General features: G+C 43.9%; 1 protein-coding gene across 2 annotated transcripts in view; it reads right to left on the bottom strand.

Moving 5' to 3' along the window:
• Window positions 1-20,227, bottom strand: part of CFI (complement factor I) — a 224,335-nt gene that overhangs the window by 12,158 nt on the left and 191,950 nt on the right. For both annotated transcript variants that reach the window (XM_069241061.1, XM_069241054.1), the window contains 2 exons: window positions 20,064-20,167; window positions 15,686-15,789 (listed from right to left, as the gene is read on the bottom strand). In XM_069241061.1, the coding sequence (XP_069097162.1) occupies window positions 15,686-15,789; window positions 20,064-20,167 (208 nt within the window). The remainder of the gene's footprint in view (window positions 1-15,685; window positions 15,790-20,063; window positions 20,168-20,227) is intronic.

Raw genomic sequence — 20,227 nt, 5'->3', positions numbered from 1 at the left:
CCGGAGTATGTTGTTTTATGTTGTGGTCTGGGCGGTTTAGTAGGTTGATCGGGCGTGGTCAACGAGTCGGTACGTGTGTTAAGGGAGTGAAAGAAACTTCGACTTCGGGCTTTGACAAGATTCTAAGTGCACTAGAACAGATCATTGACAAGTTGAGAGTAGGTCTGCGGGTCAGATTTGCTTGCGAATGTGGGGATTGAGAAAGACGGAATAGCGGCCGAGGCTGGTGAAAGAGATCGAATAGTGGTCGAGGTTAGTGAAAAGTCCCTAAGGTCCTGAAGCAATTGTGTTACCCTTCCTGTAGTAAACCGACAGATCTGTCTTAGTTTTTGGTAGCTCGCGATACATGCAAAAGCTGTTACGGGAGGAACTGAGTGAAGGAGGATTAGCCGCGAGGCTTTGTCAGCCGCAGTGTGTGTGAGTGTGACGTCACTAAGAGCCGCGCTGGGATAGGTTGGTTGGAGAGAAGGGTCGCGCACGGATTGGACGCAGTCCGTGACACTCGATTGGAAGGGGAAAGGCAGGTGAAGAGTATTCCGGGAATTAAAGTCACCTATTGATTACAAATCTTGTGGAATAACAGTGATCTATTGATTATAAACTTTGTGAATTAAAAGACGAGAAAATGAAATTCCTTAAAGCATTTAGGAGTGCGATGAAGGGGGAGACTTACATTAAAGCGAGCGTAGGAGAGGAGACGCCGCCCGAGGGTACACCAGCTTACATTGTAATGGAGGAAAAAGGGGTAGCTCCGTGTCTTTGGCTAAAGCAATGGCACAAGTGGACAGAGAATCATGGGAGCGTAGCATTCCCGATACATGGGACATTCAATATAAGGGTCCTAGAGAATTTGAGATTTACGATGTATGACATGAAAGTACCTCCAAGGCCAGCACAGTTTGAGGCTCTAGCAATATGGGAACTCATGGCTAGGCAGCAACAGAAAAACAAGTTTGAAACAAGGATGAGGAAGGTAGAAAAGACACTAGCGGATGCTAGGTGGGATAATGCACAGAAGGTGTGGAGGTCAGACGTATTGCAGGGAATAAAATTGTTCCCCGCAATTACTAAAGATGAAGAGGAGACAGGTAAGAAAGCTACCTGTAAGACAGACAGGAAGTGCTCCAGGGACAGAGAGGACGAGGAAAAGTTGAGAAAAGAAGAGGAGCTAGAGGATGAGGAATTGATAATGGAGTTGCTGAACGACCGTCCACCACCTTATGCAGAGAATGGACAAGGTCCAAGTACCAGTTCTGCCCCTCCGGCGTCGGTACAGAACAGGGAAACGCAGAATACAGGAGCACCATCGGGATCTAAGGATCCGAGCCTACTGCTCACCCCACAGATACCGCAGATCAGGAGAATGTATCCAGATGTGCCCGTGTTGAAACCAGCAGAACACTATCAGCCGCAGATGTCAGGGTACTACAGCAGTGATAACAGTGGAGGAATGATTCTAGATCCAACCGTAAGGGGCGTACAGAATGGTTACAACCCAACAATGGCACAAGCTGAATCAACTCAGTTTATGATGCCTCAAAAGCAAATGCAGGGAGGAAGTGTTCATGCTCAAATGACGGGGAGTCAGGTGGGCATGCCGGCAATGATGGCCCATAATATGGGGATGAACATGCCTCAGAATATGGGAAATGGACAAAATCCAGATGCGATATCACTGCCCATTACTGTAGGTCCAGTGGTACCTTTGTATAGTCAGCCTAACTTAGGTATGAGCAGTCAGGGACAGATGCTGCAGAATGGGACAGAAAGAAGGTGCATAGAAAACATTCCAGGGGTAACCCCGATAGTGGCTCAGCCAACTGGGTCTGGGTCCTTGATGGAGTTTAGTCCCGTATGCGCTCCATCAACACTGGTGAGGTCGAGCCCCCCACTGATAATACCTTTAACATCGAATACTGAAAAGTTGCCACAACCATCGATGGCAGTCGATGTGAATGCTACACTGATGGGGGTAAATGCGCAACAGCTGACACAGTGGTTCAACAGTCTAAATTCAACACAAAGTTCAGACAGTGGGAAAGGAGACGATTACTTGAGCAGGATGAGGCTGAACATGGAAGCACAAGAATTGGTGGAAGGGAATATGGGTGTGAACAGGTTAGAATCCTACACGGAAGAGGAGTTGAGGTATCTATGTCCAAAGATCACGAAGGAGGTAAACAAGGTACATAAAAGTTTGCAGGAAGTGGCAGACAGGAACAGGATTGACATAGGCAAGACGAAACACTTGAGCAGGAGCTACAGGTTGGATTTTGGAACCACAGATTTTGAACACATGAGATCAGCAGGCATGAAGGCACACCTTAGAGAATTGTTGCAGAGTGCCCAAGTGTGGAGGTGTTTAGACAAATGGGAAAGCAGATGGGTAAAGAGGAAGGATAAGAGGAGGGACAGTGCCACAGAGCACAATGAGAAAAGGCCACAGAGTAGTGATACAGTAACTATGTTACCAATGAGGGAGACAGCAGGGGGAAAATTAGTACATGTACCATGGCACAGGAGCGATATTCAGTCTTTTACGAATGATTTTCCCAAACTAAGAGAGAAGCCGATTGAGTGGTATCAACAGACTGATAGGTTTGTGAAGCTTGCAAAATGTCTCTGGGAAGACCTGAACACTCTATTCGAGATTGTGGTTCCGGCAGATTTGTGGGAGGATTGCAAAAGAGCTGTAGGTTGGCCGACAAGTGAACCAGAGAGAGACAGAGAGACGGGTGCACCATCACCTATGGTGATGTGTCTGTACTATAAGGTGATTGAACATTTGAAGACGAAAGTTGCCTCGAAAAATGTGGATTGGCAGAAAATTGATCGAACTGCCCAAGAGGCTAAAGAATCGATTCATAGTTACTATGAGAGATTGTTGAAGGCGTTCAAGAATTACAGTGGCACAGAAGCAATAGAGGCGAAAGATATGCTTCATTTTGTGTTCAGATTTGTGGAAGGGCTGAGACCAGATATAAGTCAGATGATAAAATCACATTTGATCTGCTGGCAGTCGAAACCGATTGATGAAGTCTTGACTTATGCGAAATACTGTAGCGACGAAATTGAGGTGAAACAGAAAAGGCTGAAAGAGAAGGTGATGATGATGCAGCTTAAGGCGGCTCAGACAGGCTTGCAAGGTCTGCAGGGACTGCAAGGGTTGCCAGGGATGCAAGGGTTCCAACAGCAGGTACCGCAACAGCAGCCGCAGTTGCAGGGAGGCATGGTGTTTCAGCAACAGCAGCCGCAGTCGCAAGGAAACATGGCGTTTCAGCCACAGGGCAGAGGCAGAGGTAGAGGAGGTTTTGTGAATAATGGTCCGGATTTGAACACTGTTGTGACAGGTGTGCAGGCAATGAAGAAAGTGATGCCGTGTCACGCGTGCGGAAACGTAGGTCATTGGAAACGCGAGTGCCCAATGGTGGTGCAGGAAGGTGCAGGTGTAGGTGTTGGTCAGCAAAACAATAATGTCAATGCATTTCAGACAATGAGAGGACCGAAAATGAGGGGTCCAAACCCAAATTTTCAGACCATGAATCAATTGCAGGGATTACAACCTATGCAGCCGCAGCAGATGCAGATGCCCCGTGTGCAGATGACGCAAATGCAGCCGATGCAACAGCAGTTACCTATGGTACCTAATCAGCAAATGCAAATACCTTTGGCACCAATGAGTCAGCAGCAAATGATGGTTCCTCCACAGGTAACGGGTCAGGTAATGGGCACAAACGGCACAATACAACAGTTCCCATTACACAGTGAGAGTGGAATAAACAATGTATGGGAGAGTGAAAGTTCAGAAGAGGAAGGAGATTGTGTGCTTGCGGCATCCCTAGAAGTTGATCAAAAGGGTCCGTACGTAGAAGGAAGAGTAATGGGTCATCGTGTTTCATTCTTGGTTGACACGGGAGCCACACGTTCAACTGTTAAGAGCAGTGAAGTACCAAATTTGCCACTCTCAGGGAGGACAGTTCAAGTGGTGGGAGTAGCAAACAGGCATCTGACGAACCCAATAACAGATCCGATACCAGTCAACATTGGTAACTATCAAGGGGTACATCAGTTTGTGGTGTGTGACTCAAGCCCGATAGCACTGTTAGGAAGAGACCTATTGTGTAAATTGGGTTGCTCGATCATGTGTTCAAACGAAGGAATAACAATAGAAACGAGCAATGATGGGGAAGACGAGGACAGTGTAGAGGGGGATGAGATAGAAACAGTTGACGAAGAGTATCCTCTGATTTGTCTTTTACCAATGATAACTGAAGAAGATATCCCAGCAGAACTACGGGAAACAGTCGGAGAGAAAGTGTGGGACATGACAGGGAAAGAGGTGGGATTGATGAAAGGAGTAGAACCAGTAAAAGTGATGGTAAAGCCCAATGCGATCTTTCCCCAGAACCCACAATACCACATGCCACAAGATACCCTCATGAAAGTTGCCCAACTTATTGACGAATTCGTGAAGCAGGGAGTACTGAAAGAAGTATTAAGCAGCCCATGTAATTCACCGATAATGGGACTAATAAAGCCAAGTGGGAAAGTCCGACTTGTACAGGATTTGAGAAAAATAAATGACATCATAATCAAGTGCTGCCCTGTCGTACCGAATCCAGCTGTGATAATGTTTCAGATCCCTTGCGAGGCTGAGTGGTTCTCAGTCATCGATTTGTCACAAGCATTCTTTTCTGTGCCTCTTCATGAGGACAGCCAATTCCTCTTTTGTTTCAAATTCCTAGACAGAGTGTACAGTTGGTGCCGAATTCCTCAAGGGTTTTCTGAGTCACCGTCGATATTCAATCAGGTTCTAAAGAGAGACTTGGAAGAGTTAGAGTTGCCATTCGAGTCAACCTTAGTACAGTACATTGATGACTTACTGGTTGCATCAAAGACAGAAAGTGGCTGCACAGCCGATACCATTGCTCTGTTGAACCATTTGGGAGAGAATGGACATAAAGTGTCTCCTTCCAAACTGCAGTTCTGTCAGAAGAAAGTGAAATACTTGGGTCACCAGATAGAGAAAGGGTCACGGAAAATAATGAAGGAAAGAATTACCAGTGTACTTCAAATGAGTCCACCAAAGACAAGGAAGGAGGTGAGGAAGTTTTTGGGAATGGTGGGATACTGTCGCCAGTGGATTCCCAACTTCTCGTCTCTAGCAAAGCCTTTACTGAAATTGACCCAGAAGGATGCCTTGGATCAGATTGAACTGAAAGGGGATGAGATGGATGCTTTTGTTGAATTAAAGGAATGCATGTGCAGGGCTCCAGCTTTAGGTATGCCTGACTACACAAAGCCTTTCACCTTGTTTTGCCATGAACGTGATGCATGTTCTTTGTCTGTCTTGACTCAAGCCCATGGTGGCGTAAACAGACCAGTAGCGTATTTTTCAGCTACTCTGGATCCGGTTGCAGCAGCACTCCCAGGGTGTTTGCGCGCCGTAGCAGCAGTTGGTATCAGCCTCACTCAGAGTGAAAGAATAGTGATGGGACACCCAGTAACAGTCATGGTCCCTCACTCAGTTGAGATACTTTTAACCCGCTCCCGAACACAGCACATGACTGGAGCAAGACTCACAAGGTATGAAACAACTATTCTGGGCTCACCGAATGTGCAGCTGAAAAGGTGCACCACGTTGAATCCAGCTACCTTGCTTCCTGGAGAACAGGCTGAAATTGAGAACGCTGAAGACGTCGAGCATGACTGCCTTCAGGTGACTGAATTTTGCACAAAACCCCGACCGGACATCAAGGATACAAAACTTGATGAAAATGACCAAATTCTTTTTGTTGATGGTTCATGTCTAAGAGATGGGGTGGGAATTTTGAAAGCAGGATATGCTGTATGTACTGTGACAGGGGTCTTGGAAGCGGGATGGCTCCAAGGAGTCTATTCTGCACAAGTAGCAGAACTTGTAGCCCTTATTAGAGCATGTCAATTGTCTGCATTGATGAAAGTCACCATTTACACTGATAGCCAATACGGGTTTGGGATTGTGCATGACTTTGGACAACTGTGGTCACAGAGAGGTTTCCTGACTTCTTCAGGATCCCCAGTGAAAAATGGGGAGAGAATAAGGGAATTGTTACATGCCATTCAAGTACCAGCTGAAGTTGCAGTGGTAAAGTGCAGTGCTCACACGAAAGGACAGGACTATGGCCCTCATTACAACTTTGACGGGCGGCGGAGGCCGCCCGCCAAAGTTGCGCCGCAGGAATACCGCACCGCGGTCTGAAGACCGCGGCCGGCATTCTGAGTTTCCCGCTGGGCAGGCGGGCGGCCGCCTTAAGGCCGCCCGCCAGCCCAGCGGGAAACAACCTTCCCACGAGGACGCCGGCTCGGAATCGAGCCGGCGGAGTGGGAAGGTGCGACGGGTGCTACTGCACCCGTCGCGTATTTCACTGTCTGCTATGCAGACAGTGAAATACAAGCGGGGCCCTCTTACGGGGGCCCCTGCAGTGCCCATGCCATTGGCATGGGCACTGCAGGGGCCCCCAGGGGCCCCGCGACACCCCCTACCGCCATCCTGTTCCTGGCGGGCGAACCGCCAGGAACAGGATGGCGGTAGGGGGTGTCAGAATCCCCAAGGCGGCGCAGCATGCTGCGCCGCCTTGGAGGATTCTGACGGGCAGCGGAAAACCGGCGGGAGACCGCCGGTTTTCCTGCACTGACCGCGGCCAAAGCGCCGCGGTCAGAATGCCCTAAGGGGCACCGCCAGGCTGTCGGCGGTGCTCCCGCCAACCGCGAGCCTGGCGGTCACAGACCGCCAGGCTCGTAATGAGGGCCTATGTGTCTTTGGGAAACGCCTATGCAGATCAAGTCGCAAGATTTTGTGCCTTGAACTGTATATTATTAAGGGATGATTGGAATACAATAAGTGAACCAGAACTCGAACCAGCTGAAGCATTTGCCTTGAAGGTCGTAGATACAATAGAAGAACTAAAAGCACTACAAAGTAATGTCGGGGAGGATGAAAGAGATTCCTGGATTAAATCACAATGCATAAAAAGACAAGACGAGCTATGGGTTTCACATGAGGGAAAATTTGTTTTGCCAAATAGTCTCTTATCACAGCTTGCGCGGTTCTATCATGGGCAAGCTCACCTAGGGAGAGATGCCATGATAAGATTGTTCAAAACTGATTGGTTTAACCCCAGATTTCGCTAAGCTGCGGAAGCAGTTTGCCATCGATGTGTCACTTGCCAACAGATGAACCCAGGAAAGGGAACAGTTGTGAACGCGAGCCACATTGGTAGGGCAAGCGGTCCTTTTAGCCGAATGCAGATGGACTTCATTGAGATGCCTGTGCATGGAGGTTTAAGATATGTGTTGGTGATTGTGTGCATTTTTAGTCATTGGATTGAGGCATACCCCACACGTAGAAATGACAGTCTTACAGTTGCCAAGCTATTAATGAGGGAGTTAATACCACGTTTCGGATTCCCGATCTCTTTAGAATCAGATAGGGGAAGTCACTTCAATAACGAGGTGATGAAGTTACTTTGCGAAGCACTGAACATTGAGCAAAAGCTGCACTGTAGCTATCGTCCTGAGGCATCAGGACTGGTGGAGCAGATGAATGGTACGCTGAAATCGAGAATGGCAAAAATATGTGCATCAACAAATTTGAAATGGCCTGACGCATTGCCCTTAGTGCTGATGTCAATGAGGAACACTCCGGATAGGAAAACTGGATTGTCTCTGCACGAAATTCTCATGGGCAGGGCCATGAGACTTCCTACAGTTCCCGCAAACATGCTTTTGAATATTACAGATGATATGGTGTTAGACTACTGCAAAGGTCTGGCTGACGTAGTTCGCTCTTTCTCTCACCAGGTGGAGGCGAACACCTTGCCACCGATCCAAGGTCCAGGACACACACTGAAAGCAGGTGACTGGGTCGTGATAAAGAAGCACGTGAGGAAGTCGTGCCTGGAACCCCGTTGGAAAGGCCCTTTCCAAGTGATCCTGACGACAACAACCGCTGTGAAGTGTGCGGGGGTTCCCAACTGGATTCACGCCAGTCATACAAAGAAGGTGTTGTGTCCCACAGATGAGGAAGTTGAAGCGCTGAAACTACCAGTGCCTGATAAAACGGTGCCGAGTGCTGAGACAGAACAAAAGCGAACTGAAAGCGAACAAGCAACAGCAGGAGAAAAAGAGATATCATTGGGGAACGAAGAGTCCGACTCACTTGGGGAAGACCAAGGAGAAAGTTCAGACAGCGACGACGAAGCTGCAGGTGACAAAGGGCCTGAAGCAGCTGAGGGTAGCAAAAAGCCTGAAGCAGCTGAAGGTGACAAAGAACCTGAAGCAGCTGAAAGTGATACAGAGCCTGAAGAAAGTAACGGTGACGGAGGGCTCGAGGAGAGTGAGAAGGCAGGAAAGCCTGAACAGAAAGGGGCTTTCCCAGAAATAGACGATACAGAAAAAGAAAAAGAAAACGTGACTGATTCCCCTGGAGGTGGGGACAAAGAAGAGCAGAACGAAAGAGCTCAAACATCTACAGAAAAGATCGCAGGTCCATCAAACGGACACGGTGCAAAAAGAAGACTAAGTATCTCACCGATAAAAGAAAAGGGTAAAGAAGGTTTGAACGAAGGAGGAAGGCCAAAAGTGAAAGAGAAAAGAAAGGAAGTGACTGTCGTGGAACAATCGTCAAGTGAAGAAAAGGACTTGGCAAAGGAGGAGAGTGCCAGCGAAGCAGAATCAAAGAGAGAAGCAAAATTGAAAAGGAAAAGGATACCAAACAAGAGGTATTCCGGTCCTGAATGGGCATATGCAGTCAATGATGATTGGACTGATGAATTTGTATCTCTAAGCATCGAGAACGAAGAAGAAGGAGAGATACAAATAGAAAAGAAAAGTTTCATAGACTCTGTTGATTGAAACGGAAGTAAATGGCATTGCCTGCTGCAATCTAACGTGAGATAAACAACCAGCTGAGACATTGCTAAAACCGAATTGAGACAGATGCTGCTAACCGAAAAGTGACTGGCCTTTTTGAAGAAGACGGTGTGAACATTGTGCTCGTTCAGCTTTGTAACTGAATTGCTAAGTAGCTTCATTTATAGGTGCTTCTAGCTCTCTGATTCTATACAGATCATGCCTGGGTACGCTATGCAAAACAATAGAAAGAAGTATTGTAAATACGTGTGTATAGGTTTAGTACTAACATGTGTACTAATAATAATGTCAATTGTGTTTGGAATGCATGGGAAAGGTGAGAATGAGACTATTACTGCTTCTACTATTGTTCCTGTTACTGTCACTGAACTAACACCATTGAAAAGACTAGCAATGGATGAGAGGCTCTTGCATGATAAGAAAGAGCTTTCGTATAACGTTTTCTATCGCTTACTAACAGAGTATATTGAGACTATGGATGCGAAAGATTGTTATGTGTGTACCCAGATACCGACATCAGTAAAGGAAGGGGTGACTTATCACCACATGCCTCTTACATATGGAATTACATGTAGTATAGTAATGTCTAGGTTTTATGGTCAATCTAACATACAGTATTTTTTCTCAAATTATGATGTTACCTTTGCTTATGTTCCTATAATAGCTCAGCTAAGCGAGACTGCAAAATATTGGGATTACAAAATTATGAGGGATTTTTTCGAGCCAATGCAACCTTTTGAAACGGCTCATGCTCATAGGGAGAACCTTACTTGCTCCGTCTCTGCTGTAGAAATAAGTTTTTTAGATCGCACAGATGATAGAAGGGCTCAAATGAAGGCGAAATTAGAAAAAGAACTGCATAAGAGGACTTCAGTAGATAATTATGATTTTGCTGCTATAAAGACACAAGGGAAAATAGCTTTAGATGCTTGGCATGTAGGGAAGTTTTGTATATATCGAGGTGAATCTTACTATGACAATATTTTTGTAGGAGCGAGTGAATGCAAACATACGTTTATTTTTAAGGCCAAATGGACATTCATGATGGACGGACTTGACCCTGTCATTCCAGGGGTGTATTACATTTGTGGGCATAATGCCTATTATCGTCTTCCAAAGGGATGGTGGGGAAGATGTTATTTGGGTATAGTGTTTCCGAAGGTTTATCAACTGGATGACATATCGATGATTAAAAAGACACCTGGATCACACCGTATCCAGAAAAGAGAGACCGCAGCTGCTGTGGTAGGTGATATATTTGGAGCCATGATTCCTTCATTGGGAGTTGTGCTGAATTCCATCAAAATAAGGAAGTTGTCTACTATAGTGGATAACATGCTGACAAAGTTTTCAGGTGCTATAATCCTGATGGATGCTGAACTTGCAGCGGAAAGAGCTATGACTCTTCAAAATAGGCTTGCTTTAGACATTCTTTTAGCCAAGGATGGAGGCGTTTGCAAAATGATTGGTGCACGTCACTGCTGCACCTACATACCGGATAATAGTGTGAAAATTAAAACTATGCTTGCTAATCTAACAAAAGAAAGTGCAGATTTGAAGGAACTGAAAGAACCAGGAGTGTGGGAGAAGGTTGGAAAGGGACTTGCTTCAGTGGGAAATTGGATTGGGGGAATTTGGAATGGAATATTATTGAAAATAATAGAAGGGATATTAATAGTGATAATTTGTGTATTTGGAATTTGGGGAATAAAAAGGGGAATAATAATGATTATGGAGAGAATTAAAAGAAGAAAGGAGGAGAAAATAATGAAAAGAATGGCAGAAGAATACAAAGAGCAAACTAGGGGAACTAAAAGGAAAAGGGAGCTGACAGAATTTTAATGAGATAAAATTTGTGGGCTAAATTTGTGTGATGACAAGTAGTCATCAGAGGAGGGATTGATGAAGCAGAAAATGAAGGTTTTGATTTTAATGCATAAACGTAGTGCTGAAATAATCATGTGTGACATTAACCGAATTAATAAAGATTGTACGGGGACAAAATGTGCCCTCAGAGTAGTTTGCCATCATTTATACGCATGCTTTATATAACGTGGTGTATTAGAAATGCACTAATTCGACATAATCATAAACGTGTGCTACGATTTTGCTTATTTGAAATGCCTTAGCTTAGCATTACTTTAGCGGAGGCTTTGGCCTAGTTGCCTGGTCTCACGGTTTAAACGTTCGTATTTTTCCACTGTGCTATTAAACGTGTATTTCTGCTTGAAGCTGTACTTTTCCACAGAGACTGCTCGCATGCTTATCTTAAAGTTGGTGCCAGCATGGCATATTTTCTCTTAAATTCAAGGTCGGCTTGCAGGTGCGGACAATGGAGCCTCTGAGAGTAAGCTAATCGAGAAACAATGTTGCAAATTGCGTACCCATCTCCAAGGATAATGTATGCTTAAGTAAAAGCTTGAGAACTGTCGTTTTTGATTGGTCAATTTGAAGCTAACCTATGAACCCACCAATGGAGACCCTACAGGACTTGAACTGTTGCCTATAAAACCCAGGTGCACGAGAGGGAAGCTCTCTCTATCTTCGGACATCCTGCCATTTTGATTTTGTAACTACTATGACCCATTTTGCTGCGACGCCATTTTGAGAGACTTTGATGCTTTCTCTAGTCGAGAGAAAGAGACTTTAATGATTCTTGCCCTAGAGACTTTAACTTTGATTTGTCCCTTTGCATGAAGTAGTAGCCTTAACTTGCCGCCGTGAGGCAATTGCCCCGTTCACCCCTGCCCCTTTGTCCCGTCCCATGCTGATCGAGAAACGGTACCTGTGAGACGAAGACTTCATTGATTGCTGATTGGAATTGGTAAATATGAAAGGAAATTGTAAAATTGCATTGTGTTTCCTTTAGGTAACCAACTGCTGATTTTTGATAAGGGCCCTAGCTAGGAGTTTTCTAAATTGATGTTGCCAAATTGTTTTGCATGAAGTCCCACATGCTGATGCTAATTTGAGGTTAGACGAGGATTCCATATGTCACACGATGCAATTGGAGATCTTGTTATGCTGACTAAATGTACGCAATTAGCCCATTACAGATTATCGTATTAGTGCTTTGCATTGCCACTATCGAATGCCTTGTGATTCAAATGCTACATAGATTACACTTGTTTCGACGATATGGACAGCTATTAATGTTCATTTATGTTTATCATTTGGTGTTGAGGCACATTTATATTGTGCTAGCTTTGTTAATATAGGGAAATAAATTCACTAACTTTGCAATAAACTGGTGTGGTTATTCCTGGCTGAAAGGTCAGGGTTCGCCGAAATGTATTCTGGATTAATTGTTAAGTGTTATGTTGTTCAAGGTGTTGCTTACGTTCGTTATTGATTATCGATAAGAGGTGATTGATCAATTAAGAGTACAGAGAGTTCCCACTTAGCCAAAAGATTCATCGACCTAAAGAGCATCCGAACGCAGGTAAATTGTTACCACGTTCCGCTCTATCAGAGGGCCACACCAGTAGGTAGGTCATCAATTTGTTCTCCTAAAAGCCATGCAAAAGTCTCTCCTTTTTCACAGAATACATGCCCACCACATGATAGAGAAGAGTGTGAGTTTATGTTTGCAACAAAACATGCCTAATTTCCTCACTCTTGTCTCTCTCCACTGCCTTGCTTCCTCTCACAATGTCTCTCTTTTTGGCTCAGCTGATATTTATGTAAATCAGTTCGTCTCTAATATGATTCAACACTTCTAAAAAAGTCTCCCCTTCCAAAAAATACTCTTCTAAGGAGATGGGAAGGCTTGTTACAGTCTTTGCCGTGATAAAACCTATCCACATGGCCAGTTCATACCAACTCCTAAACCTGTCTCAAAAGCAACATATCTCAAGACGCTGATTGATCGGGAAACGTCACTGAGGCTGCATACTAAGGCTGCCATCTTGTTTCAACGTTTTCATTACAAAAAATGTTTTTGGGAGGGTTACATAATATTTGGTCTCATGATCATCTTGTTGGAAAACTGATTGCTACAGCTCCACAGATAACCACATCAAATTTCAGAACAAAGGAAGATATACCAATGTACCAATGCAACAATGGTGGAATTTAATGTGTCATATCTTAGATTAGATACATAGCATCTTTATGCAACTTCATTAGCAATCGAACGTGACAGATTATGGGCTCCCATTAATCCTTTTTACTACAGATTCTCTAAGGTTTAATATTATGTCCTAAACATGCATGTGTTTTTTTAATAGCAATTGTTAATTTTTATATATTATTTATTTCATATTGCATGCAATTGTTATACATTTTTGGCTATTAATGTGGTTCTTTGATATATTTTACATATATTTCGATATATTTTCTTTCTTCCCCTTTTCCTTTCCTATATTTCCTTTTTTCTTTCTTACCTTCCATTTATAAACGTGTATTTTCTTCTATTTAGCCATTATTATGGTGCTCATATGTCCTCACTTATATTAGGTTGTATGATTATTCCTATTTACTGTGCCATGTATTAACTTGTATTCTAATTAAAAATATTTAACTAAAAAAAGGCTGCAACGTCCTCATGTTATGTGCTGCTTACCTTAAGAAATATTAATTCATTTCTCCCCCAACACAAACACAATCTGGTTGTGGCAGTTTTCGTATCATCTAGAATAGATTATTGTCATTTCTGTTCTTAGGGTTGCCTGCCTGACTTGCTTCTAATTTACAACGTGAACAGAATTCTGCAGAAAGGGCTGCTGGAACCTGTAAAAGTTGAACCATGTTTTGGTAGCTCAGGGTGGTGTTCACTGGCTCAGAGTTGCATTTTAAAAACATTTACAAGTCACAGGATCTTTTTTATAAAGAAGAAAAATGTGAACTCTCTGTCCTACATCCCTGCTCGCTTTTGACTCTATAAATATCAGTTTTGTGGTCTGTGACACAAGCGCTGACGCCACAGTCTAGTGATTGCTCCTTTCGTCATCTTTCACTCAAATATCGGAATTAACTCTCTAGTGCTCACAAACATGGATACACTTGGCCTTTAGATGAACTCTGAAAACATATATATTTTGCTATTCCTTTTTTGTGGGTGGCCTGTTCCCTGGGTCATAAATTCTTTCTGTGTATGCGCACTTTAAGAATTAAATAAATAAAATATAAATGTAATATAAAATACATACATGGTAAGAAACGAATAAGAAGCACTTTTACACAGAGCACCTGAGGTCAATCACGCTGTTTTTGAGAGAAGGATGAGAAAAAAGATATAAGGTAATTAAGTGAGTGCGCCTAAAGACTGAAGAGCTCATTGAGAGATTGGCACCTTGGCAGTCAAACGACTGGGGCAGGCAGACACCGCCTCTCTGTCATCCCACACATCATATGTATACCTTTTGAATACCTTTTGAGTCTGCCAGTTTTTTGTTTTTTTTTGTTCGAGGGGGGGCTCACCCTTGTGGTGGAAGGCACTGTGATTAAAAAAGAAATATTGAACGCAGGACTGCTTATTTTCTGAAGACAAACCCGAGACCAGTGGTTTCTATTCAGAAAATAAAACAGTAATGCCCCTGATGCACTGGTGGACACCAGAATTTTTCTCACCCAGTACAGTCATGGTTCACATGGCAGTCCCAGATTGAAGAAAACTGGCAGGGCACCTGACGCTATGGACACTGGCAGACGCCCAGCAAAGTGTGTTCCTGATGAGCAGGGCAGTCGCTCTGTAATCAGGAAAACTACCATTCCTTGCACACCAAGTGGGAGGATGCGTGAGGGAGGCAGAAGGGACAGCTGCCAACATTTGTTGGCTCTCCCAATGACCACACATGTGTAAATAAAGATACTGACTGGTAATGCACTATGCCAAGAGCGAGGTTTGCTGCATGGTGGAAAACAATACACATGATCAAATACCCCAAGTGAAATCTGAATATTGAAAACCCCAGGATCACATCCATCTGAGACTGGATGGTAGGGATCAGAGAGGCACTTTAGCGGCTTGGCTTCAAATGTGGTGTGTCCGAGCCTTGCTGATTCGTGGGGGAATTCTGGGGGACCCACTCATTGACTTTTGGGATGTTTGAACAGTCATCCAACAGATGCACTGTAACCTAAAGGATGACTTTGCTATGCAAACCCTCAGACTGTGACATCTGCTTAACCAGACATAGCTCTGGCATGTGATAGCTGACCCTAACAGTTTTGTTTCACCTGCGGGATAACTCGGTACTCAACACAGAGCCTGTGAGTCTATGTATCCTTTAAGAGAACTTGGCTCAGTGAGGGCCCAGAAAGGCCGGAATCAGGAGGACAAAAAAGGCGCAGGGGCATGTCTCTAACACTAGCAATGTTTCTTACTTATACACATTGTCAGCCCTTATGTTGCCAGTCCGGTTGGTCCCACCCATGCCATACAGGAAGAAAGACAACAGGACAGTTGGCAAGTCACACTGGACTGGCATCAGCATACCCATGCACCTATCTCACTAAGGGAGAACATAGAAGAAAAAAGGAGGGCTACTCCTGCACACACCCGTCACGTTCACCGTGAAGCTAGAACACTTGTATCTTCTCTTTCCATAACTATTTGGACACTAAGAAATCAGAGTGTTATATTTATGAGTTGTTCATATGTTTATATTCGGTAAGTGCTGGAATGTAGTTCACAAAGAATTGAAGGCCAATTCATTGAGCCCTGTATATTGTTATAGATTAGTCCACCTTTGTAGTTTCTCCATTATTTCAAGTCATATTTCAAAGATAGGAATAAGTAGACATTTGACAGAAAATAATGCTTGTTTACCTTACACAGTGTGCAGCAGTCAGCACCCAGCAACCACCAATATAAATCCCTCCACAGTTTACTGACTCTCCATCTTTAATTGCCACTTGCCATGGAAACTGATCCTGTAAATCAAAAGAATCAAGGTTATATTAAAAAAGGAAGGCAAGATGTTTACCATAATGTATTTTTTTAAATACATTTACTCTAGTACAATCCATAGGACCCCTTCCATGCCCTGTGGTATTTCCATGACGTAAAATCAGAAGGAAAATACCGACGTCTCACCTTGAGGTAACTACCTTCGGCAATAATGTTCTAGATTATTTCTCCACACACTTTTTTCCCATTCGGTGCTGCAAAGCTCCTCTTCAGGCCATTTTGCTTCGCACACATTCCTCCAGGTAAAACCTAGTTTATTGTGTGCCAGAGCGCGGTTGTTCAACTGTTATCAATGTGCAGTGGTGTGAGTGTGCACCAGGGCACCACAAGTAATATGTTAATCTCTGAGTGCTTGATAGAGTTAAGTTATTAAGTAGCTCCACTAGCCCAACTGTACCACAAGTGCAGTGTTTTTGCAGCCCTGTGAGTGGACCCTGCAGGTCTGGTTGCACACCATAGCAGTGGACCATTCCATGTGAATTTTAGGACCGGTTACGACGGTGAGTCTGTATTAGAGCCATCACTGTGTTGCAACATTCTGGAGGGTTACAAGTACTTTCCAAGAAACAAGGAGGTGCTTAGGGGTGTTGATGCTTCTTGGCTCCCATTTAGTGGGTGGTTATGTTTCAGGGTGCATGCACGAAGGCGGTCATAAAAACAATTTAGGTTGATATTTGGTTACATTTGATTTGTGTGTCATCGCTAGTCAGGCTGAAAGGTGTTGTGTGTGTTTACTGCAGGTGGAAGTTGTGTGCTTTCACACAACTTCCAGACCGCGGTATGTATTGGTGATTTTTTGTGATCCATTTGCTGTATGTGTTGCTGTCCTTTCAAGTTGATTTAGTCCGAAAGGGGGATCGTATTAGTTTTTTAATCCTGTGGTACAAACTTGGAGGTTTGTTGGTTTGTCTTGAGTTTTCAGGGTCCAGTTGAGGCGTTTGATTATGTGTCTTGCGATGCTGGCGCAGGATGCTGCTTGGTAATTTGTTATGCAGAGAGTGTGTGGAGTTGTTGTAAAGGTTTGTGTAAAGGAAGTGGACAGTTATGATCATATGCTCATTGGCAGTCAGTGTAAAGTAGAGGAACATACCCCGTGCTGCGCGTGCTATGGCTGATAGAACCATGAAGAATAACGCAATGCTGACATGTATGTGCGATGTATAGACCAGAGGAGGGAGAGTTGCACTTCGGATAATGGTTGGAAGATACAAAGCTGGCAAGATGTTTTTTACTTCTGTTGCATCACATAACTTATTAAGATGCTACTCACTACCACACCGTGTCATGAATGAATATATGGTATAACTCTGTGTTTGACACATGTGCAGATGATCGTCTTGGGGAGATGACAAGGGTCAGCGAACTAGTCAAATCAAAATGTGGAAAGTGTGCCTGGACTTGCTCGGTAACCATCTGCCTTGAATAATACTATACACTTGTTCTTATCTTTCCAGGTAGAATGCTGTCTGGCAGCTGGCTGGGGATAGAGGGACGCTGACCTAAGACGGTGTGCGGCTCCTGCTGGTGGCATCCTTACTTTCTAGGACCCTGATTACGAGCGGAGCGGAATCCCCAGGCGGGATAAACCTTCACTCAATTATAAGTGGCCTGATGTCCAAACTCCTGGATTTCATGGATGAGGAACAACTGTTCTTATTTTACTGGACGTAAAACTTCCCCTTACTAGGTAACGTCCTCTTCTTTCCTCAGCCACCATACCTCTCTCCCCAGTCCTTGCCCTTCAGCACCTCACTCACTTCTTCCAGATCTTAGAACATGTGAGCATCAGTGCCTATGGAACTGAGAAATCCGCAGTGAATACTGTTAAGAAAAATAGGTTTACACAGTTCAGCCCCATTCATGGGAATTTACTCGTGCTAGGTGTAATTAGGTGCAGGTATACCACCTGGGAATGTTATTTCTAGCCACACTGTATCCCAGTACCAAAATATGCCAATTTTTCTTAAATCAGGACTTATGTGTCCTCTATTGAAAAAGTGAAGAACACAGTAAGTATATCGTTGCTCCAATTCAGAAAGAAAAGTCAGACTATCCCATATATAAATGTACTCCTACATGGATGTAAATGTACAACTGTATGGAATTCACAGACACTTCCAGGAGTATGTCTGGAAAACTGTTGGAGCAATTTTCAAACTGTGGATGCTACCATCGAAGTAATAGAGTTTGTGCAAGATCAAAGCGCTACATAAAGGACAAGTGTAGTAAATGAGCGAAGTCCGTCCAGTAGGGTTGTAATATGTGTTTAATTGTGTATTTGAAGCACATTGCTCAATATGTATGAGGAAAACATGGAGTGGTAGGGTACTACCATATGAAGAGAGCACATTTTTCACTGAAATGTTTTCTTGAAATAGCGTTAAATTTGCGTCAGGCATGCAGCGCCACTGCTAAACGTATATGAAGCACAAACAATAACTTGTGGAAATGTGGTGGCTGTGCTTAATTATCAAACAAGTAAAGTGTCTTGCTTTGTTTTAATTATTTTAAAATCTTAGTATACATCACAATTCAGTATTACCAAAACAATAATCCTCATTTGTTTGCAGATTATATATTTTGAAATATTTGTACAGTTCATATAAAAGCATTTTCATGTTTTTGTGTGTTAGAAAACAATTGACTTACTGCAGTCTTTTTTCACACTTTCTGTACCTCACGAGGATTGGCACTCCTTTGCGAAATTCACCCACTTTACAGCAAGGGAAATTTAAGCAACGGTCTCCACATTAGAAAACAGAATAAGCGGCTATTTGTGAGAAGGCACTGCTTGAACTTTTACCTCCGTCACTGAATGCACAGAAAGTGCTAGAAGGTAAAAACAAAGTGTGAAGGCCTCTTTATTGATAATTCTAATTTTGAACTCCTGCAAGGTTATTCTGCAGCACCTTCCGCACTCTGTTGTCACAGCTTTCCAGCTGAGGGATGGTTTATGTCATCCGCTCTTCCCCAATGGAAGGTTATATGTATGGTCCAACCAGGGGCTGTTTGGGCACTAAAAGCACCCCCTGGCAAAAATGTAAAACATCCCCACTTCCTTCCTCCTCTCTCTCTCTCTCACACGCACACACACACACACACACTTTCTTTTTTACTTTCTCTCTGCATCCACCTATTCTGTCTCTCTCTGTCTCCTCTCTTCACACTCTCGGTCTGATGTCACTCCACCATCTCAGGCTTTTCCTTCTTCTCTTTCCTTCACCTCTATTTCTTTTTCTCTTTTCTCTTTCGCTCCTCTGCCCCTCACCCTCTCCTCCGCCCTTCGCCCTATCATGTCTTCTCTGTGCTGCTGCAGTAAATCTGTTGAGCTGGAGAGATTGAGGCCAAAAACTGGCCTACAGTGTCTCCAGTGACCCATCCACACGCTAGATCCATTAAATTGCCATTCCAGCCTTGGGTGCAAGTCCATTCTGGGAAAATGTAAAGTGCTGAGCAAATGCACATTTTGTTTCTCCACAGGGAAGAGGAGAAACTACGTCCCTTAAGCTCCTCCAAAGTTAGAGCTGTTCCTTTCCCCTTCCCGCTCTGGAAGAGAAGTAATTCTCTGACCTTTGCCAGGGTGGGAACGTATCAGACAGGTGCTTGTGAAGATCCACAAACTGACACGTTTGTGGTCGTTTCGAAGCTAAACACAGCATCACTACCATAAAGCAGTGCTTAAATTGTGCTTGTTGTTTCCGGTGCTGAGCACCGGCACTTATTTTTGAGGGCTGGCGCTTATTCTTCTGCATAAAGCATTTGCTGCGAGCAAAAGACACATATCGGAAAGACGGAGGTAGGGAAAAACGGAAAAGCGTCGCAAAGGGAGAAAGTTGAAAGCTGCTAGAGTGAGCTGAAGGGGCAGGCAGTGGCTTTAAATGGATTAAAGAGGCCCGAGATGGCTTCAGGATTACGCCGCCTCGGTATTCCGTGTTCCTCACATTTAATTGGAGAAGCCACATGTTTAAGTGGAGGGCTTTGGGCACCGGCACCTTTTTATTTACAAATTAAGCACTGCCATAAAGTGAATCGGGCCCTGTTTATTCAATGTCAATGGTACTCCCACTCCCACAAGATAACCTTGACACCATTAACTTTCTTACCGGATTCTGTTTTCCATTTTCGTCTGTGTCACACTCAGGACATTTACATCAGCACCAGGTGTACATGTTTTTGCAGTCTCAAAACACAATGCAGTTGAATCTCACAGGTGAACACATTGTGCTCTGTGTCTTACCTTGATAGCCTTGTCGCCTCCAATAATTCTTTTGACACGCCTACCTCTGTGGAACTCTTTACCACAAGTTAAGGTTGGCAGGCTCGACCTTATCATTTTCCTTTCTTTAAAAAAAAAAAAAAAAACATGTAAATTTGTTGCTCAAAGTAACATTTTTATTGTTA

This window comes from Pleurodeles waltl, chromosome 1_2 (assembly GCF_031143425.1).
Source record: "Pleurodeles waltl isolate 20211129_DDA chromosome 1_2, aPleWal1.hap1.20221129, whole genome shotgun sequence".
NCBI lineage: Eukaryota > Metazoa > Chordata > Amphibia > Caudata > Salamandridae > Pleurodeles > Pleurodeles waltl.
The sequence above is the reverse complement of the archived record's forward strand: the minus strand, read 5'-3'. Positions and strand labels throughout refer to the sequence as shown.